The sequence below is a fragment of the Notechis scutatus genome, chromosome 2 (assembly GCF_049901735.1).
Source record: "Notechis scutatus isolate UNSWTSFEM ecotype Mainland chromosome 2, rNotScu1.2, whole genome shotgun sequence".
Taxonomy (NCBI): Eukaryota; Metazoa; Chordata; class Lepidosauria; order Squamata; family Elapidae; genus Notechis; species Notechis scutatus.
This window is the reverse complement of record NC_142010.1, coordinates 70,619,999-70,642,860: the sequence shown is the minus strand read 5'-3', so window position 1 is coordinate 70,642,860 and position 22,862 is coordinate 70,619,999. Positions and strand designations below refer to the sequence as shown.

General features: G+C 38.4%; 2 protein-coding genes across 2 annotated transcripts in view; one reads left to right on the top strand and one right to left on the bottom strand.

Annotated features, from left to right (window-relative positions):
• UBLCP1 (ubiquitin like domain containing CTD phosphatase 1) overlaps positions 1-13,204 on the top strand; it is a 35,880-nt gene extending 22,676 nt beyond the window's left edge. Inside the window, exons 7-11 of the mRNA XM_087955084.1 lie at positions 2,989-3,026; positions 6,621-6,719; positions 7,318-7,434; positions 11,313-11,440; positions 12,314-13,204. Coding sequence (XP_087811210.1) covers positions 2,989-3,026; positions 6,621-6,719; positions 7,318-7,434; positions 11,313-11,440; positions 12,314-12,341 — 410 coding nt within the window. The 3' untranslated portion in view covers positions 12,342-13,204. The remainder of the gene's footprint in view (positions 1-2,988; positions 3,027-6,620; positions 6,720-7,317; positions 7,435-11,312; positions 11,441-12,313) is intronic.
• A 4,072-nt stretch (positions 13,205-17,276) lies between these two features.
• On the bottom strand, positions 17,277-22,454 carry LOC148132077 (ovomucoid-like). Its single transcript, XM_087954079.1, has 4 exons — positions 22,346-22,454; positions 19,941-19,969; positions 17,828-17,937; positions 17,277-17,498 (listed from the first exon to the last, which is right to left on the bottom strand). Exons 1-4 carry the CDS (start codon positions 22,398-22,400, stop codon positions 17,435-17,437), a joined length of 258 nt encoding a protein of 85 aa, XP_087810205.1. The 5' UTR covers positions 22,401-22,454; the 3' UTR covers positions 17,277-17,434.
• Positions 22,455-22,862: the final 408 nt, after the last annotated feature.

The window sequence follows — 22,862 nt, the reverse complement described above, 5'->3', positions numbered from 1 at the left end:
ATTAAAGTGAATGAGCAATAGAATAAGTCTTCACATATACGAAGGGTATAAGTGAAGTATACATACACTGCTCAAAAAAATAAAGGGAACACAAAAATAAGACATCCTAGATCGGAATGAATGAAATATTCTCATTAAATACTTTGTTCAATGCATAGTTGAATGTGCTGACAACAAAATCACACAAAAATTATCAATGGAAATCAAATTTAGCAACCCATGGAGGTCTGGATTTGGAGTTACACTCCAAATTAAAGTGGAAAAAAACACTACAGGCTGATCCAACTTTGATGTAATATCCTTAAAACAAGTCAAAATGAGGCTCAGTAGTGTGTGTGGCCTCCACGTGCCTGTATGACCTCCCTACAATGCCTGGGCATGCTCCTGATGAGGTGGCGGATGGTCTCCTGAGGGATCTCCTCCCACACCTGGACTAAAAGCATCCCCCAACTCCTGGACAGTGTGGTGCAACGTGGCGTTGGTGGATGGAGCGAGACATGATGTCCCAGATGTGCTCAATTGGATTCAGGTCTGGGGAACGGGCGGGCCAGTCCATAGCATCAATGCCTTCGTCTTGCAGGAACTGCTGACACACTACAGCCACATGAGGTCTAGCATTGCCTTGCATTAGGAGGAACCCAGGGCCAACCGCACCAGCATATGGTCTCACAAGGGTCTGAGGATCTCATCTCAGTACCTAATGGCAGTCAGGCTACCTCTGGCGAGCACATGGAGGGCTGTACGCCCCCTAAAGAAATGCCACCCCACACCATTACTGACCCACTGCCAAACTGGTCATGCTGGAGGATGTTGCAGGCAGCAGAACGTTCTCCACAGCATCTCCAGACCCTGTCACGTCTGTCACATGTGCTCAGTGTGAACCTGCTTTCATCTGTGAAGAGCACGGCGCCAGTGGCGAATTTGCCAATCTTGGTGTTCTCTGGCAAATGCCAAACGTCCTGCACGGTGTTGGGCTGTAAGCCCAACCCCCACCTGTGGACGTCGGGCCCTCATACCACCCACATGGAGTCTGTTTCTGACTGAGCAGCCACATGCACATTTGTGGCCCGCTGGAGGTCATTTTGCAGGGCTCTGGCAGTGCTCCTCCTGTCCCTCCTTGCACAAAAGCGGAGGTAGCGGTCCTAATGCTGGATTGTTGCCCTCCTACAGTCTCCTCCAAGTCTCCTGATGTACTGGCCTGTCTCCTGGTAGCGCCTCCATGCTCTGGACACTACGCTGACAGACACAGCAAACCTTCTTGCCACAGCTCGCATTGATGTGCCATCCTGGATGAGCTGCACTACCTGAGCCACTTGTGTGGGTTTTAGACCCCGTCTCATGCTACCACTAGAGTGAAAGCACTGCCAGCATTCAAAAGTGACCAAACCATCAGCCAGAAAGCATAGGAACTGAGAAGTGGTCTGTGGTCACCACCTGCAGAACCACTCCTTTATTGGGGATGTCTGCTAACTGCCTCTGCTTTCCACCTGTTGTCTATTCCATTTGCACAACAGCATGTGAAATGATCGTCAATCAGTGTTGCTACCTAAGTGGACAGTTTGATTTCACAGAAGTGTGATTGACTTGGAGTTACATTGTGTTGTTTAAGTATTCCCTTTATTTTTTGTAGCATATAAGAGGCAGCACTTACTTAGATCAGTGTGGTCATTTTGAAGTAAATTCTTCTAAAAGTGAAGGGCAGCTCTTTCCATTATTCTTCGAAGCTGGCTTCCAGAAACTGCCTGTAAGAAAACGGATTGTAGTTTTCTTCTTCCCTTCTAAGGTGGTTTTCCACAGGAGAGTATTTTTAGTTTCAAAAAAAAACCAAAAAAACCAGATGTTCACATCTCCACACAGATGAAAACCAATTTTCAGTTCAGGGATAAGGGGTGCAAATAAAAATCCAGTCCATAGGTCCAGAGAGGCGCCCCCAATCTTAGACTTAAGGGCAAAGATAAATTCAGGGGCTTCTCTACTCGAGTTCATAAGAAACGTTTTGAGCCAAAATGCATCTGACACGGAGGAAGATGATGATGATACCAAGTGTGGGGCTTTATGTTTGAGCATAGTCCAGTACGGAGAGGATGAAGATAAATATAACGTTGACATATCCAGCTCGCTTTCCGTTTCAAAATCCTTGTGGATCATAATGTCGCAACCGATGTCGGAACCCACATCGGACACTACATTGACAGACACAGCAAACCACCTTGCCACAGATCGCATTGATGTGCCATCCTGGATGAGCTGCACTACCTGAGCTACTTGTGTGGGTTGTAGACTTCGTCTCATGCTACCACTAGAGTGAAAGCACCGCCAGCATTCAAAAGTGACCAAACCATCAGCCAGAAAGCATAGGAACTGAGAAGTGGTCTGTGGTCACCACCTGCAGAACCACTCCTTTATTGGGGATGTCTTGCTAACTGCCTATGCTTTCCACCTATTGTCTATTCCATTTACACAACAGCATGTGAAATTGATCGTCAATCAGTGTTGCTGCCTAAGTGGACAGTGTGATTTCACAGAAGTGTGATTGACTTGGAGTTACATTGTGTTGTTTAAGTGTTCCCTTTATTTTTTTTTGAGCAGTGTATAAACTTCACATATACCCTTAGGATTGTTTCTATCTTTATTCATACCTTCATTTATTCATATTTATTCATACATGATGGTATTATATGTTTTCTATCTCTATCTAATCAAATGTCTTCTAGCTAGGAGTTTTGATAGTTCTTCCAATACATCTGAGTAGTATCAGGTTGGGGAAAGCTTTCTTAGAAATATCCAGAATCATCAAATAAGTAGAACTTTAGCTGCAAGGATGCACACCTCCTTCTTAATAACTGATCGGCAGACCCATTGGGCTAGTTAGGATGATTTCTTAATTATAAATAAGAATGAAAACTAAAATTTAAAAATAGCCAAATAATTACTTTACCCTTGTTTTAAAAACAACTTTTCATTTTATAATCTCTTTTTCTACTTCAGCTGCAACTAATATGAAATGGATTGAAGCCAAAATGAAAGTAAGTATTCCATATGCCTTTCTCTTTCTAATGTTCTATTTAGATTGTTTAGAATTTGCGTGGTTTTTAAAATGATCTTGTCACAAAATTCTAAATATACTTTAAATTAGAATGCAGAATTCTGGTGTTGATAAACTGGCATAAGTAAATCCATTGGCTTGGATTTCCATGAAAAAGTATTTTAATTCTGCAGATGGGAAGTTCCTGCAAATAAATGGACAAGGAGTTCATTTTTCACCAATTCTCCTTTTATGCCTTAGAAATATCCTTGTTGTTAGGACTATTTGGAAGGTGGCCTTGTGAGCTGTAGAGGAGCAAAGAAACTGACAAAAATGAACCCTCTTTTTAACTGCAGGAGCCTCAATTCAGTCAGATTATTTTCCTGAATAAAAAGGAACTTCTTTCTGAGGAGTTAAATTCTGAATCTAGGTCTTTGGGGAACTTTTCTCAGAGCTCATGGGATTGTGACTTCTCATATACCGTATTTGCCGGCGTATAAGACGACTTTTTGCCCTGAAAAACATGCCTCCAAGTGGGGGTGTCTTATACGCCGGGAGGACTCCGACTCCCACTTCGAGCTTGAGTTGCAGCCGGGAGGGAGGCTGGGGAGCGGTGTGTGTGTGTGTGTGTGTGTGCGTGCGTATGTGTGTGTGGCGGGTGTCACTCGCCACGCGCTGCGCAACCTTTCCCCCTCTTCCTTCCTTAGCGGTGTGGGGAGGAGAGGATTCGAAGATCCTCACGTGCGGCGTGCTTTTTCTTTTTTTTTTTCTTTTTGCACGCAGGTTTTGCATGCGGGCGGCTGTAGGTTAAGGATGGGGAGCCCCGGGTGGGTTATCAGGTTTACGGTGCTTCCAACATGTGCGAACGGTGGGAGAGCGGAGAAGAGAGCGACGAGCGCCCGCTGTGTGAAATCCTGCCGTCAAAGCAACACTGGGGAGGCAGGGTATAAATTTACCAGGTTAATGTAGCAATGGTGATTAATGCCCAGAACATTGTTTGCGGGTATTGCGGTGTGTGTGTGTGTGTGTGGTGGTGGTGAGGAGAGGTTGTCCTTTGAATGCGAAAAGTAGGTGTGACCTTGTGTAGGAAAATAAAGAGATCCTTTTTAGCGTGTTTGGCTTCTTTGCCTCCCCTTGTTCGTTTGGCGTGGAGATAATGGCCTTGGGCGGGAGGAAAGAAACGGTAGCTGGATCATTTCAAATTTCACTTACTCTCCTGCCTCACTTCAATATGTCTGAGCGACTCCAGATACTGGAAGACTTTTTGAATGAAAGTGTTACCTCCATTTTTTTTTTTTAAAGAGGGCCACTTGGGAAAAAAAAAAAAGATTCTAAGGAATTCCTTGTTTCTTGATTAAAGAGAAGGCATTGAATATACTGTTCCTTGGCAGCCTTTTCAGTGTCCGGGTTTTGGTGTGTGTGTGTGTGTGTGTGTGTGTGTGTGTGTGTGTGAGAGAGAGAGAGAGAGAGAGAGAGAGAGAGAGAGAGAGAGAGATCAGCTGTATTGAGAAGAGAACGTTTCCTGTGTTCTCATTTTATTTACAACATATTTTACGCTTAATGGTAAGCAATGAAAAATATTTTAAAACTCATTTCTAAACTCCATAGCTATTTGCATATTCTTGGTTCAAAATTGGATTAGCTCATTTCAAAATTGTCCAAAGCAGAAAAGTGCGTCCAAAAAAAAAAAAAAAGTGCAAAAGTGGAAGGTGTGTGGAAGAGGGGTAGTCTTATATGGCGAGTATATAACAAACTCTATATTTTGAGTGGAAATGTTGGGGGGTCGTCTTATACGCCCAGTCGTCTTATACGCCGGCAAATACGGTATTTCCTAGTAGAGATTAGCAGCCGATAGACTCTCATCTGTTGGCCTATGGTTAAACGCCAAAATAGCAGCAGAGTCTGAGTTAAATCTATTGGAATCTAATAACTGCTCACTACCAGTTCCTGAAATCATCCCATATTTTCCCCCTCTGGACCAGATATTTCCCAGTTGATCCCTCAAACCTAACCTATAAACATAATTCCCAGAGGAACATTCCCATATATACATCTTAAGAATGGGGAAAATAAGAACTTGTCCTTTTTTTTTTGCTGTGCCCTTTTTTTTTCAGTGCAGCTGCCTTCTCACTCACCATATTAGATAATGTATTTGGCAGGACTTCATGTAATCCACCACATAATTTTCCAGAGGTCCTAATTCAGAGAAATCCATGTTAAATCACTCCAGCTTGTCATTTACCCAGTTCCTCACAGACTCTATGTATAAAGCACAACCTCATATGTAAAAAGCATAAATAGCCTGTTTAAAATTACAACAATAATAATACAGCCTATTTGAAATTACAAGAATAATACAGCTGTGTTTGCAGACCACAATCTATGCTCTGGGTTGATGGATTGGAAGTTCTGGAGATAGGATGTATAGCCAGCTTTACACACTACCAATAAAAATAGGATAATGTTGTATTATTTGAAATATCTTAGTCACTTTCACAAATTGTGCTGGAATACCTGCATATAGCCATGATGAGAAAAGTGTCCTATTTTTAATATTAACAATTTTAGTTTGTGAATATAGTAAGGTATTTTACTTAAATTAGATCAGTCCACAATAGAATCTCTGTGTGAAAGAGATGGGCAATTCTTAAATATGATAATTAATTTAGGTGATAATAGTAGTTGCAGAACACTCAAAAGCTACCATTAAGCAGTTTATCTTGCTTATCATAACTTAATCATAACTTTTTGTAATACTTGGTTAACAAACTTGTTCATAAGATTTGTTCTTTTACATGACATTGTTGACCATTCTTAGCTTTTGAATGCACTGAGCTCTTCTGTGTAAATATGGGTAGCACTTTTATATACAATATACAGTATATAACAAAGCCCAAAGGACTGTTAGGTATTTTGACATCCCATTCCTGAAGCCAAGCACATTTTCAAGCATTTCCCATCAAAACATAGTCTCTGTCTTGACAATAGTAGTCATTCCAACTAGGTGCAAAAATGAAGCTGCTCTGCTTGTATGGAGAGAGTTGCATTGTCTCTTTCTTGTTTGTTACACAAAAAATATGCCAAGCTGCTCAAACGTGTTGATTTTTTTTTTTAAAAAAAGAAATTAGGTAGCTGGCCTGTTAAAGTACCTGCTTCTTTGAACATCAGATTACTTTTGTAAAGTAATATTTTTACATTTCTTATCCTTTCAAAATGTGCCTGTAAATAACCTGAGAAATAAAAATAAAATGAGCGTCTTCTATTGACTAGGATAACTTAGTAAAGCAGCCAATTCTGTTCCTTTCATTGACTGCAATGCCACAATTTGTAGGTACAAATTAGGCAGCCTATAAATTTTATAAATAAATAAGTAAACAAACAAACAAATAAGGCACACCTTCCAACCCTAACCTTCACAGTCCCCTTTGAGAGAGGGAGTAGGCATTTATTTTAACATGTTTTAGCTAGTGTTTTTTTAAAAAATCTCTTATTTGTTAGGCAAATAAGAGATTTTTTATTTATTTCTGGTTTGTAAAGTACAGCAGAGAGGTAGCTAGTGCACAAAATTTCAATCATTGTTCTTTTTGCATTGCAGGAGCTGGGAGTGAGCACCAATGCAAACTACAAGATAACCTTCATGTTGGATAGTGCTGCCATGATAACTGTGCACACTCCAAGGCGGGGCTTAATTGATGTATGAGCAATTACTTTTCTATAGAGGGGATATTTTCTCAATTTTTAGAAGTCTATATATGTAGTCTATTTATTTTATAAAATGCAGATTAAGCACCCAATGACTTCCAATCAAGCCTTTTCCATCAGCAGTATGTCTGAAAGATTATTGTATGCAATCTTAAGGGATTAGACAGTATAGTTCAGCTACTAGTATCTCCAGAGTGGGAACTCCACAGTAAAATAATCTAAGGAGTAATAGTTTTAGATGATTGAAGTATTCAATACAAATGTACACTTTAAGAACATTGCAATTTGTCTTGTGTGCTCGAGGCATCTGAATTGCAGTGTGTATCTTATAGAAAGGGAGGGAGATGCTTGAACAACTTAAAAAAGTGAGACAAGCTGCAGTTAATTCTCGAATTTCTGTAATGCTGTGATGAATTACTGAGTTGGAGATCTTATCACATATTTTGTTTTAAAGATTAGTTTGGGATAAATTCTGTTAAATTCAGTGATATGTATTCCGAGATCATGAGTAGATGATTACAGGCTTAAGATTCCTAAAATTGTTTAAATCAGCAATTTTATTTGATTTTCTTCCAACTTTGCTTCTACAGGTGAAACCTCTAGGAGTTATATGGGGCAAATTTTCAGAGTTTTACAGCAAGAAAAATACTATTATGTTTGATGACATTGGTCGAAATTTTCTGATGAACCCACAGAATGGACTAAAGGTAATTTTTTTATTTAGAAAAAAATATCAGCTGGCTAAAAAAGGGGCTAAACTCGGGTAGATTTACATTTGAACAATTTTGATGCTTTCATTGGAACCAGCCTTTGATCCTGTCAGCATTGTTGCTACTAGTAAGGCTCCTTCCTTTTTTTCATGCCACTATGTACATAAATCCCTCTATTATGTTAAAACAACAGCATGGGGACGTGGGTTCTGTTCCAAGCCTTAGTGGCTAAGTATATCCAATCTAATATTGGAAAGAAAGGCTTGAATGAACTAGGATCTCCATCATCCTATTCTAGCACCTGACCCTCTGACATCACACTTCCTTTCTACTTACAATAATTTCACCAGCTCTTTTAGAACTGGTGCAACTACTTCTGAGTAAGGCCACGTTGTACTTTTGGGTACAGAATGTGGTAAAAACCATTTTGGTGTTAGCACTGATGCAATGTTTTAAAGCAGGGGTCCCCAACCACCGGGCCGCGGACCGGTACCGGGCCGTGGAGCACTCTTTACCGGCCGCAAAGAAAATTTTTTTAAAAAAATGGCGGCTTTCTTCGCCGTGAATGCTGCTGGGATCGGGATCAAGGACACAAATGAAAGAAGGGGAGGAGGAAGCAACCGAAGCCTGTCCTTCTCTCTGGCTCAGCTCTCTCAGTCGCTTTCTCGCTCCTCCTTCCTCCAGGAAGAAACTGCTTCAAAGAAGCCAGGTGGTGGCTTTCCTGTCGCCGCAGCTTCCCAGCGCCCGTTTCACCCCACCGCCCGCCGCTCGCTGCGGTTCAATCCACAGTGCTCGTTCTGCCTGCCTGCCTGTCTGGTTGTTTGGGAGCAGCTTCGCTGAGAATAATAACTATTCGCCTCTTTTTATCAGCCGAAGCTGCTCCGAAACGAAGAAGGCAGGCAGGCAGGCAGGTAGAATGGAGCACTGTGGATTGAACCACGAGCGGGCGGGCGGGCGGGGTGGGGTGAAACGGGCGCCGGGAAGCTGTGGCGACAGGAAAAGCCACCCCACCCCAGCTTCTTTGAAGTAGTTTCTTCCTGGGCTGCTGTAGGAGCGATAGAGTGACTGAGAGAGGAACGAGGCAGACACCTGAGGGAGGGAGGAGGGAGACACCTGAGGGATGGGGCTGAGGAGGCAGGGCCGAGGCGCTCCCTGAACTTGGGAGTTTGCTGGCAGACGTTTTATTACCCGACTAGGTAACAACATCAGATGTTACCTAGTCAGGTAATGAAACGCCTGCAAGCAAACTACCAAACTCGGATTCTTCCCCTCCCCGGTCCTTGAAAAAATGTTTCTGCTTGAAACCGGTCCCTGGTACAAAAAGGTTGGGGACCACTGTTTTAAAGTGCTCCTTTTTTTCCAGCTATGGAAAATATGGCAGGTACCCCTGGAGGGCAGTAGCTAGTTTGGAGGAAGGCTTGGGGGATTTTAACAAAACACTTATGTTAGGTATGCTAAACCTATTTAGTACAAATAAGAAAAATCACACAATTTTTTCCATGTTTTGCCGCTACTTTTTGGTGGCTGTGGATTAAAAAAATGAGAAGCTAAAAGGCTTACATAACACTTTTTGTTAGTTGATAGGAAATAAGGATTTGAAACATGTAAATAAATAATATAGTTTATAGGACTGCAGTTTTAGCTGCTGTACAACATCTATTCTCTGATTTATGTAAAATATATATGTAATGGCAATTGTTTGATATTGAATAATTCAACAGCAGTATATTGGTACTTTTGCTAATAATTTATAGAAGTTTCTACCTGATGGTGTTAAAATTTTTCTATCAGAAGGGTTATTTAATTGGGGATAAATTTGTTTTGAACAGAATAAAGGTGTGTGACATACCTGTTCTGAAATGACTGGTAAAATTACAGATCTGTTTCTTCCCATCCTCAAATTTGACAGGATTTTAGGAAGATGTTTTACTTGGCTGTCATGATGCAAGCTAGTATTGCCTTCCTAATCTTTCTACTTTTGGGAAATTGTAGCCAATGAATGCAGATAGCTTTAAAATCAGTGATCACATGGAGGTAAACATGATAGAGCATAACACTGATAGAATAATATCAGTGTTTCCTTCTGGAGGAAAAAAAAAAACAAGCAGTGTTCAGATTTTATTGATAGCAAGACAAATTGTGGGTAACTGTTTATGGGAATGTTACTGTAGGAGGAATCGAGACAAGATGTTTACTAGATGCAGCAAATTTTAATTAGCTGTTCCATAGAGCATTAATTTATTGTCATCAAGGCTTAATAAGCACAACACGTAGTGCCTGGGATAAGTTTTATAATCCTCTTAGAAGGACATGGAATCTGGTGGAAACTATTGCAACAAAGGTAATAATAGTTACCATTCCAGTTAATTTTTGTTCTTTGCAATTAAACATACATGGTGTACTTTTTTCTCCCTCCTAAGTCACAGGTTCATGGAGAAGCCAAGCCTGCATTTATATAATTTGGTAGAGCAAGTACTTTGAATACACAATTTTGCACTATCTCAAGCTGCCTCTGAGAATTATCCAGAAGCTACAGCTAGTCCAGAATGTGGCAGCACAGGTGTTGGGATTCTCACATTATGCTCATGTGACCCAATTGCTTTACCAGTTACCAGTCAGCTTCCAGATGAATTCAAGGTAGTTCAGGGCTCTCATAACATAGGGCCAGGCTAGCTAAGGGATTTCCAATCTCCAATTGTTAGTGTCCATCCAATATGGTCAAATAGAACAGGTGTGCTCTTGATCTCATCAGTTAAATGGCATCATCTTGTGTCATCTTCCCTGTTGCAATGCCTGTCTTCTGAAACAACATACTCCCTCCCAAAGTTCATAGGACTCCCATCATAATAACATTTAAATTGAGACAAGTTGACATGAAGTTATTTCCCTCATTATAATAGAAGAGAATATACATAGCTCAGAGTTGAGCTGTGGAGTCTTTGGTGCCCTCTGAGCTTCATTCAGAAGGGAAAACCTCACGCTTCCTAGCACTGGTGAAGTTACCTAATCATGCATCCAAGCATCTACAACAAACAACCAAGCTCAGAGATCACCTAAGACTTCATTCTCTCATGGGGGCTTGCATATATTTGATTGGAAGAAAAATAGTGTATTGTAGCTCTGCTACAATCTGATGACTGCACACTGGAGGGCAGTCTTACTCTCTAGTAACAAGTCCATGTTCTCTGTGAGAATGATGCAAAATGGAAAGCTGGTATAATTAAAAAGTAAGTTTATTTCTGGAATGAGCTTGCAGCAAGTGATTACATTTGAACAATAGTACATGCAGTACTGTTCTTGTGTTCCTTTCTCTGACATTCAATTGTATTTTCTGTCCAATATATAGAGGCAATTATTTACACTAGTTTAGCTGGTTTGAATATTATGGGAGGAGTTCAACGTATCTAGCTGGTGTAAGTTCTCAAATGTAGAATGCCAGGCTTCTGTACTCACGTGCAAAACCTAGTGGCCTTTTAAAGGCAAATACAGTTTTTGTTAGAAAGATTCAATCAAAGTCCCATGTGAAAGGAAATTATTCTTGCTCTCAAGTTCAGTTGCAATATGCTGCCTCATGTCTAATTTAAGTTTGTGTATTAAGTTAAAAAAATTGTGCATCTGCCTGGATCTTTGAGTTGTTGCATGGATATGATTAGTACACAGAAGCATATCCAAGGTCCTTTGCACAGGATTTCTTGACCGTAGTGAAAGAGTAAGAGATCATAATCCTCAAAGGTGGGAGGTTGGAGATTGGCTGAATTTAAACTGTGCCACTGATCAGTTAAAGCTGATCTATGAGATTAGGCTGTGAATAAACCATCAACCATGTTAGTATGCTCCTTATGTAATTAACCCCCATTTTATTTTTTGGTCAACAGATAAAACCCTTCATGAAGGCACATTTAAACAGAGATAAAGATAAAGAGCTTTTAAAACTTACTCAGTATCTCAAGGAAATAGCAAAATTAGATGACTTTTTGGAGTTGAACCACAAACACTGGGAAAGGTAAAGATTATATAATTTGATATATAAGTGAATTAGGATTGGTCATGAGATGTGTGTTGCTTTAAAATTGTTAAAAGAGTTGCATCCTTGGCCATGAAGTACAGTGCACTTGTGTTCGTTTTTTAGAATTTACATTCAAACGTTTAGGGAAATGGAAAAAAAAGCAGTTACATGTTCTGCAATCAGATCCACATCTTTTTTCCCCTCTAATTGAATGGAACAGTTTGAAGGGAAGTTGTGGGTGTGCTGAGTTGAACTTAGTTTCAGTCCTACTTAGGATCTGGTACCTCAGTGAAATAGTCCATACTTACAGTACCTCTTCAGATCCTCCTCCTCGGTGCCAAGAGGCTGGGAAAAATGCGTTCACCCCACACTACTTTGCAAGCTCTCTACAGTGTATACTTTTGAGTGTCTAAATAGGGCCAATATTGGAGGATTGAAATGAAGCTGCCATTGCCAATCTGCCGATCACCAGGATGTCTTCAGTGACCTTGGTGGAATCTGTTATCTGCTCTGTGTTGGCTTTGGTTGAGCAAATGGAACCTCTCAAAATTCTGTTCATGACTTGGCAATATATGAGATTAAAGTGTAGTTAACTCAAGTGAAAAGCCATACCAAGCCTTTTACTGAAACTGCAAAGAAACATTTCCCACAAGTGATGTGGTTTCCCCACCCATTATGGTTCTGAAGGCTATATGGTATCCAGTCTGAAATGAATACATACGGTAATCCAATATGTATGTTTCCAGAAAATCAATCAGCTTAGTAGCAGTTGTATCGTTTTGAAATGCCCAGTGTTTCTGATCATCTGTATCATGTTAATGGGGAATTATATTTCATGTTATAAATACACAATGTCTTGATTTCTTTCAGGTACCTCTCAAAGAAACAAGGACAATAATTTTAATTTTGTGATGCTGAAACCAAACAGAAGATAGAGATCCTTTGATCTTGTATAAGCTAGAATAAAGTAGTGCTGGACACTGACTTAATCCACCTGAGTGACTCTTATACCTGGCCTTTTGGTTTGTTCTGGTCTCTCATGAAGATCAGTGCTGACAAATAAAGGAAAAGAAACCTCGGAGATAACCTTATCTCTGAAGCTATGTAGAACAATCTCCTTGTTACTGCTATTGTAGTATTGCCAAAAGTTTGAAGATTGTATTGTTTTTCAGGGGGTGGGGGATGGAAAATAATTATTCAGTCTATCAGTACTGTAAATCTATTTCCAAATTCTGATCTTGACCATGGAGCCAGTTTTTTTTTTGTATTCTCAGTTTGAGAAACAAGTACATTTCATGTTATGGTATTGAAGTTTATGAATTGTCTGATTATGTAATGATTTGTTAAGTGTTCCTTTTGTTCAGGAAAGCACTATCAAGAGGGAAATATATTGTCATGCACAAATCTGAATGACAAGATCCTTTATATAAAATGTTTCAAATAAGAGGATTTAACCCTGAAGAAAACCAGGATTAACTTCTTAAAAGATGAACATTTGTTGTTCTGTTCTAAACCAATCTTCAGGATACAAGTGCTGTCAGTGAAAACATTTAGCAACAGTTGTTCTAAAGCATTGCATAATTTGTGCTGCTTTGGCCCACAATGTGGAAGTATGATAAATATCGACCGATAGTCCCTCACTGTGCTATTCTTATGCTCAAAAGCAGGTTGCCTGTTTCAAATTAAGATAACAGAATAGTTCTGAAGAAAGTAGAACAGGCATGCTAATATGAAAAATGATAATAAATACATTTCTTAAAATTGGTGTCCTGTCATTTTTAATTTTACTACAGACACTCAGCTTTAAGGATGTAGGTAATATTTGGTTTTAATGGCCAATAGTAGTTCAGTCTTTGAGAGATGTTCTTGCTTGTATCTAAGAAACTGTTGATAAAGATATAAAACCAATATACAGCAATCGTTCAGAGACTCAAATGCTAAGATGTGTTTTCTGGTGGATTGCTTTGCCACCGAGCTGTGGTTTTGCTAGAAAATCAGAATTGGAGTTTAGCTAACAATTCCATTGAAACATGGATTGTTTCTTAAGATCAGCAGAAGTAAGGACAGGAATGCAACCCATGTATATAGTGTTATGTAAATTAGAATATATTTGATTGATCATGAGAGGGCGGATTCTATGTAGTAAGGTAGTTGGAACTACGAAAACAATGATACATTGAGAAAACAAAGACAATATTTATAAGCTTGGTTACTTTTATGAGCTTAAACTCATAAACATATTGCCTTTGCTTGCTTCTAGTATTATCAGTATTCTTTAGCCTTCCAACTGATTTATGGTGAGCGGAACAGGTTTTATGGTTTATCAAGTCCTTGAAAAGATACTTTAGGGGAGTGGCTTGGTTTGCTTTTCCTGACAAATGCCACTTTTCCCATGCACATTAAAGAAGATTAATTTTTCTTCTCTTCAAAATTATACATTGCAAAAATTTTAAAAGCACTAGTTTCTAATAAGTTATCTGCTTTTCCAAAATTTATTCAATTTGTTTTTCATGAATTCTCACCAACCAGTAAATTGTGGGGCCATAAGTTGTTGTAGGTGGGGCCATAAGTTGTTGTCTTAGATATATGGATGAATCATGCAGCATTGGAGTGGCTAAACAATCATTCAGTTGTAAAAAGAAGCTGTTCCAACATTGAGTGACTCAGACTGCTGTGATGCAGTGTTGGATGACTGGTTTCATAGGATTATAACTTGTAGTATTCTCAGCCACTGTGAATTAGAGTCCAGTTCAACTAGAAGACACAGATTTGGAGAAGTTTGTAGAGACTTGTAAGTGTTCTTTTCTCCTCTAAAGCCAGTGTTGGTTTGCTCTCAGTTTTATATAAAACATTGGAGAATTTGTGCAGTAATTTCCAATATAGTTTGCACCTGCTTACATTCCCAGCCAAGTTGATAGCAAGCACATGCATCATTTAATACAGCCAACAAAAATTATGGCTTGATATTTATGAAACATCAGCAAATCTTTAAAAAAAAAAAAACCCAGTTAATTGTGAAAACAACATAGGAATTCAAAGAATTTTCAGTATCTATACCCCATATCAAAATGCATAGGACTTTCCAAAGCCATGGTGAACAATACTGTGGGTAATTAGCATGGTAAAGCTCAAAGGGGCTTAATTCTTTTAAACATATAACCATAGAAAATAGACACCTCGTGACCCTTTCTATATTCTGTACTATGAATGAAATTATTTAATGGATGGACATGACATATTCAAATACATTTCTTTTGTTAATACAATACTATAAATGTACTTTTTCTGTGTATTTGCAGAATATCCTAGAATGGTAGCAGTTGCTTTGGATATATTGGTTTGATCTGTTGCCCAGATGTCTCTTGCAGTTCTGCTATTTAAAAGCAGATTCTTCTGTCACATACAGAAAATTAGATTGTTCATTGTTTGTTTATTCAATGGTTGAATGTATTTGCTGCCCATCTCGTAGCAAATGAGTTTGGATAGCTTCCAGCATTAAAACATTAAAATCCTAACAAATATCTTTAAAAGAATAAAAATAAAAATCCCAATCAAGATAAAATATAATTAAAAGATGTGGAGGAAAGGAACAGGATACATGGGGGTGAGGTGAGGGGTTGCCTCTTAATTCAACAACCACCTCCATTGTGATGTTATCCACAGGGGACTTCGTATATGCCTTGGTTTTCCAGGTCAATTTTATCTTTGGGGTTTCTGAGTCCCCTGTGCATCATGCCCGGCCACATACATTGGACAGACCAATATAAGAATAAGTACCCGCCTGGATGAACACAAAAATGCAGTAAAAAAGCTGGAACACACTTCCTCACTAGTCCAACACATGGAAGCCACAGGTCATAGCATCAACTTCAATGGCACCAAAACCCTAGCCACTATAGAAAACCCCAGCCACAGAATCATCAGAGAAGCCATAGAGATTGAAAAAAGACCAGAAAGCATGAACAGAAGAGATGATTCCACCAGACTGTCAATCATTTGGAAGCCTGCACTCACAAACAAAAAAATCTCCACACCACAAGCCAGGCTAACACCTGGGCACAAACAGATCCCCCCTGATACCTCCAGCTCAAACACACCCCAACCAGGCACCCAGATGAAACCTAGCTTCCTAACTAATGATAGCCGTCCATTTACCCGGAGCCAAGCTGCACTAAAGGCCTCCAATAAAGTAACACAATGTTGCCAGCCAATCAAGATACAAAAAGAGCCAAAAAAAAAACACAGAAGATATTAGAAACACCAATCAAGCAGAACACAGCAAACTCCAAGACCAATAAACACAGACCAAGACTCCCAACCAATCAGGATGAAGAAAAAAAACCATTCTGGCACAGCAATAGGCTGCCCCAAATTCAAATCTAAAACCACTGTAAAAGCCTGACTCACAGATGAACACTATACAGAAGCCTGATGATGGCAGATGAGATTCTGCCGAAACGTCGCTACAACTTTAAAAGCACAACTACTATGACGTGGGAAAATACCCGAACAAAGCTGAATGCCATACATGTAAGTACCCGCGAAAACTTAAGAAAACATTATATATAAAGTACTGACAGCCAACGGCTTCCACAAAAGCAAAATCACCAGCTTGATCCACAAAAACACACTGAAACATAATAGAGACCCAGAAGATGAACAGACCTGTGGAACAGCTGTCCTGCCCTACATAAGAGGTACTACAGACAAAATTAGTAAGGTACTACACAGACATCACATCAGGACTGCCTTCAAAACAGACAGAAAAATAGCAGCCATCCTTAGCAACCCCAAAGATAAAATTGACCTGGAAAACCAAGGCATATACGAAGTCCCCTGTGCATCATGCCCGGCCACATACATTGGACAGACCAATAGAAGAATAAGCACCCGCCTGGATGAACACAAAAATGCAGTCAAAAATCTGGAACACACTTCCTCACTAGTCCAACACATGGAAGCCACAGGTCATAGCATCAACTTCAATGGCACCAAAACCCTGGCCACTATAGAAAACCCTAATCACAGAATCATCAGAGAAGCCATAGAGATTGAAAAAAAGACCAGAAAGCATGAACAGAAGAGATGATTCCACCAGGCTGTCAATCATTTGGAAGCCTGCACTCACAAACAAAAAAATCTCCACACCACAAGCCAGGCAAACACCTGGGCACAAACAGATCCCCCTGATACCTCCAGCTCAAACACACCCCAACCAGGCACCCAGATGAAACCCAGCTTCCTAACTAATGATAGCCGTCCATTTACCCGAAGCCAAGCTGCACTAAAGGCCTCCATTAAAGCAACACAATGCTGCCAGCCAATCAAGATACAAAAAGAGCCAAAAACAGACAGAAGATATTAGAGACACCAATCAAGCAGAACACAGCAAACTCCGAGACCAATAAACACAGACCAAGACTCCCAACCAATCAGGATGAAGAAAAACCATTCTGGCACAGCAATAGGCTGCCCCAAATTCAAATCTGAAACTACTGTAAAAGTCTGACTCACAGACGGACACAATACAGAAGCCTGATGATGGCAGATGAGATTCTGCTGAAACGTTGCTACAACTTTAAAAGAACTACAATGACGTGGAAAATACCCGAACCAAGCCGAACACCATACATGTAAGTACCCGCGAAAACTTAAGAAAACAAATATATATATATATATATATATATATATATATATATATATATATATATATATATATATATATATATACACACACACACACACACACACACACACACACACACACACACACACACACACACACATACATACATACACTGAATGCAGAAGTTAAAAAAAAAAAGACAGATCATGTTGCTTACTTGTTTACTAAACTATTAATATGTTACAGATTATTAGAAATATTCAGAAAAAGTAGATAATAAGCAAAGAAAGATGGCATTCTTTATGATGGCAGGTGAGCAAGAAACCAAGAGATTTGGAATGGTAGTTGATTTTTTAGTTTAATGGTTATGCATCCTTGATTTCCTTACATGGTCCACGGTGGTTTAGCATAAGTGCTCCACGGCTCCTTCTGATAAGACAAAAGCAAAGTGAGATGTGAATATTCAGAAGATGTAAAATTACTCATTATTAAATGAATGCAAAGAGAAAAAGCACGAGAAGCATTGACTCCCAGTGTAAGGTCGATTGAAATTGATGATGAATTCTGTTGGCCACTTCATTTGACAAAACAGCCCCTTTCCCCAGTTTCTAATGTTCATTTTTGTTAGAAAATCCTTAGTCAGGAAGCAAGATGAGAGCCAATAAGAATCTTAAATTCTCTACATGCTGAGAGCAAACTAGCCAATAGCTCTGGGATCACTTGTTTTTCATTCTCCAAAACTTGAAAGTTATACTTACACAACTGCATTGCAGAACAAGCACTGGTTGGCATAGGTTTCACCATCAGAACCACAGTGTGGTTTCAACTCCAAAGTACAGGCAGTTTGCTCCTTATCACCACATTGAATCTGCAGAAAGCAACAATATATTTTTTCAAATCTTAGGATTGAAATAATAAATGTTGAACTGTTATAAAATTAATCACACAGAAACATGGTGGTTGGATTTACTTGTTCCATCAGCAAAATGTTCCTTTTTTGAAGGGTCTGTATCATTCTTCCAGGATGGATTAAGAGGTGTCTGTAACGTCTTGGGTAGACTGTCTATAGAGATCCTCCATCATTCAGGCCATGATTATCCCAAAGCTTCTTTTTTCTTGTCATCCCCCCCCCCCTCCACATCCACCTCCACCCTTTGGAAACATTTTGCTTCTCATCCAAGAACTGAAGAAGCTTCTTGGATGAGAAGCAAAATGTTTTCAAAGAAAGTCCAGTTGCCTTTTGGGAAAAGCACCTTTGACACATCTTAGGTAGAGCTGTATCTTATTAAGCTGAATTTCATTAATAGTAAGTTAAGTGGTTACAAATGTGCTTTCATTCTTCCAAACAAAATAAATTGTCATCACAATTGGCTAAATTGAAACTAATTAGAAGATAGCTCATTTTTACTCTAGATCAGAGAGAAAATCAGAAACCTACAACTCCCATCTTATTCCAGTAAAGTTAGTACAAAGCTGGAGTATCTGAACTATCCGCTCCAATGAAGCTATAATAGATTAATGGTAATCTTACACTGATCCACAGTCTACATTAGATTTATAAACCTTGTTATCATTGGAACTATCACCTTTCAGTTCCTAATGAGACTCTCTTCAGATTGGAAGGGTGTGTGTGTGTGTGTGTGATAGAAAGAAGAGATACTGCAGCCACTTCATTGCAGCTTTGAGCCTTTGTTATGTTTTGATCCTCAGTTGTGACTGTGGATGCTTTCTTAAAGGCATCTAACAGTCCTTCATCTGAGCTACACATGCCATAACCAGAGCAAGAATTTGTTCAGTTCCCTTTCAAATAATCAATATTGGCCATCACTATTTCTGATGGTAGTGAATTCCATAGGACAGGTATATGAAGTGAATGAAAATGAAATGTACTTCCTTTTATTAGGCCTGATTCTGCCGGGATTTAGCTGTAGTGGAAGTTCTAATATATGAGAAAACGGGGGGTGGGGCTAACCCTCTCTACCCACACATACCATGATATTTATGATTTTATAGACTTGCCTTCTATTACCTAGTCTTATTTCAAGGTGAAAAAAACAAAACAAACCCTTGTATGATATGCTTTGCTCCTGGAGAACAATGCCAATCTCTTTATAATCTGATGGTTACATTTGTTTTTGTTTTATAATTTCCTTTTTCAGGTTGAATGATTCAGTGGACTCATAGGTTCATATAAACATGTTACTATTTGGCTGATATATTTCCATTCCCCTTTCTACTGTTTCCAAGCATGGAAATTATAAATTGGGCTGACTCTTTTCTTTATGAATCACCTACCAGCTCAGATTACAAAAATACATCCACGAAGATCAGGGTTTGTCCTAATGTGTATCTGTCTGTATGTGTGCATGTATGTATCTCTACACTTACTCACACTGAACTGTGTTTGCCATTTTGACCTCCACTCACTCTCTATGAAAGATCTTGAGTTTTTTGCAGTCCCTTTTCAATTCAATTACTCTGATAAGTTTGTTACCTTGGGGAAATTTTGATCCTTAGGAATCAAATTAATTATAAGCAAATGGAAGAATATAGGTGACTGTTCTCAGCAGAAGTTAAAATCTTTCCTATACCTCTCTGACAAAATTATAATAATTTAGATATTGAACTGTGTTTTTTTTCCTGACAGTGCATCATTTTAATAGCCAAGCCATTTCTCAGCTAAAAACTGAACACAATTACAATTAGAGTTTACATCTGCACCATGTAAATCTGTCAAAAATAACATTGCAATTGATTTTCATATCTGATTTGCTTTTTATTTTTCTCTGCTCTGTCAAAAGCACTGATCTTAATTTTCAACTATAACAATATGGATTTAATAATATATTTAAAAGACACAATTGCACTTACCTCTTCTTCCATTGCTTCAGTAACAGAACCTAGAACCAAACAGCAGTAACATAAAAGTATAAAATTTAAAGTTGATGTTGAAAAATGGTTGACTGGATAACATTTCTTCAATTATGTAAACATGAATGTGTTTTATTTCACATTCTCCTTTATGTTGTCACAATAAACCTATATTCGGATACCAATATGTGGAAATTATTTTCAATACCACTGAATTACATTTGCAACAAAAACAATCCATTAAGTTGACAACATAAAGTTAAAAAATATTTCCTTCTAAATGTCTTCAGAACCAATTATCTTACGATCTTCAAGCTTCCTTCCATAGGTATCTGAAACTAGATGGAAATTTTGAAACTTCATGAAATTTCTGAATCTTAACATCAGCCATGAGTAAAGTGGTACATCATAAGCACTTACTGTGATATGAAAGCCTTTTGTCTATTGATTGATTTACCTCATTACACAGGAATTTTCTTGTCTTATCAACTAGCAATGTGTGATTTCTTCATGCAATAGGATAAATACCACATGGTACACTTTGGTATTCATTATGATCCTTCCAGTCAATCCTTAATTTAAAGATTGTTTCTGGTTGCAGAAGCTTTTAGAATGGCTGAATGTCTCTCTTTCTGAGGAATACGTGACAGAATATGCCCATTTCTAAGAGGGACGCTTCTTTGAAAGGAATTTTTACAGTTACTATGTGGAGTTCACCCATATAAAAGAATAGCATCAAGGTGACAAGCTGAACCCCTGCTGTTTTCATGATATCCTTGTTTGCTCTTTTTGAAGTCCCTGCTAACCACTTTCTGATCCACAAATTCCACTATCAGAGGAGGGATCCAATAACTCTTCTATGTAAGTGCTTTATGTATGGAACATACTGTATATGCAAATACTGTTATGATAAAACTTTTTCAGATTAATATTTAACTATGGAAATATGATACTTCTGCATTAAATTCCAATAACAACTTCCTTATCTACATAGTGAACAGTTGGCCTTCAGCTTGATATAAGTTATAAATTCACTTGTTTTCTTGCTCATAAATGATTAAAAGAGATGAAATGAAATGATTAAAAGAGATATGGCAGCCAATTCCATATGATAATCTTTCAAACAAATATTTTTAAATTAAGAAAGCACATAGAATAATATTCTGTATTCCTCAAGGCTGATTTTACACAGGCTTCTTGGTAAAATATATTTCAACCATAAAATAAGGAAGAGAATCTTTCCTTCTCTACTTATTCTACTACTGTTGGTAAACTCAGTTTAGTTTTTGAGAATTAACAATCTTATTTGGTCACCAGATCTTGAGATTCCTACTACCAGTGCCTGCAGTGTTCTAGATTGGGGAAGTATGATGGTCTTGGAATCATAGTCTATGCACATTATAGAAGATGTGTTTCCATACACAATATATCATTATGACTGATGCAGTCACATTGGTGCAGTTCATTTTACGAGCTGTCCATCACAGAGAGATAGTGATACACAAACATAGAAAGAGAATGACTATTATAAAGATCAACTAAAAATAAATGATCCAATTTATAAACAGTATAAAGTAAAACAATAGTTCGAATATGGGCCAACTAAATAATTTTTTTCACTGCAAAAAAAGAAGATTTGATCTTACACATTTCTTTCTGTCCCAAATGCAAGTATATTCAAATACAGTTATCACTGAGTAATAGTTTATCTAAACATGATCATATTAAATATCAATTTCTTTAATTAGCTGACAACATAAAAACAAACATAAGCAATCAAAAACAACTTAATGGATCTAAACTTTTGTTGGAATACAATGTTGGGTTAAATATAATGGGTAGTTAGAGTTCAGTTGATTAAAGTTGGGCTTCCCGGTTTTGATTCAGCATCAGAAATGCTTTCTGGGGCTTTAACACTGCTTGGTCTTTAAATGTTGGCATCTATTGGTGTCAGGATTATGGAGTGCTGCAATTTTATTTCTAAAGATTCATATTATTTCTACATCATTCCAGCTGTAATTTGGGGTTGGAAATCCCTCATAAATACAACATTCCTGTAAAGGAGCCTTTAAAATGCCCACTTTTGTGAGGCTGAATGGATAATGTGGATCTAAGTCTCAAAATGCCATCTAAATGAAAAGGATCTTTTGCAAGATTCTTAATCAAGGAGAGAAGCAACCTAATCAAGCAACCTAGAAGGAAGAAGAAATTTCCTGACAGAACAATTAAACAGTCGAACAACTTGCTTCCAGAAGTTGTGAATGCTCCAACACTGGAAGTTTTTAAGACAAGATTGGGCAACCAGTTGTCTCAAATGGTCCCTTCCAACTCTCCTATTCTATTCTATTCTATTCTATTCTATTCTATTCTATTCTATTCTATTCTTTCTATAAAGCTCAGCTTACCTGAGTACAAGAAGAAGAGGGCTAGGGTGAAAAACAGGCAAAAAGCCACCTTCATGTTGGTAGGAGAGGATAAACCACACCAGAGCTCTTCCACTGAAATAGCTTTTGGCTATCACAGACACAAGTGTTGTTAAAGCTCTAGCTGGGCATGTATGTGTATATATAAGCATATCGCCACATCCTTATCAAAAGAAGATAAGAGAATGTTGACACTGCAAGTACCTATAGGCACTTTTCAGTTCCCCCATTCTACAAATTTAGTCAGTATGTTCAAGAATAAAATAAGAATATGATCTGTTTTTAACAAACCCATGTTGACTGCTAGTTATATTTTTACTTGTTTCTAGATGTTGGCAGATCTGTTTTTTTCATTTGACCCAAGAAGTTTCCTTCATAGAAATTGAAGACAGTTTTGATGGTGCATGTGAGGATTGCAACCTTTCTTCTGCCTTGCATGTAATTAGGTTCAGGAACAGAAATCCCACCTTATTCTTCTGACATCAGTGGCTGAAAATGT

Bases quoted from the DNA above. Each gene is read 5' to 3' on its own strand.
- LOC148132077 (XM_087954079.1), bottom strand. From the start codon at position 22,400: ATGAAGGTGGCTTTTTGCCTGTTTTTCACCCTAGCCCTCTTCTTCTTG. The intron at 19,970-22,345 runs GTAAGCTGAGCT...GTTTGGTTCTAG, and splicing joins CCTCTTCTTCTTGTACTCAG to GTTCTGTTACTGAAGCAATG. The intron at 17,938-19,940 runs GTAAGTGCAATT...TGCTTTCTGCAG, and splicing joins CTGAAGCAATGGAAGAAGAG to ATTCAATGTGGTGATAAGGA.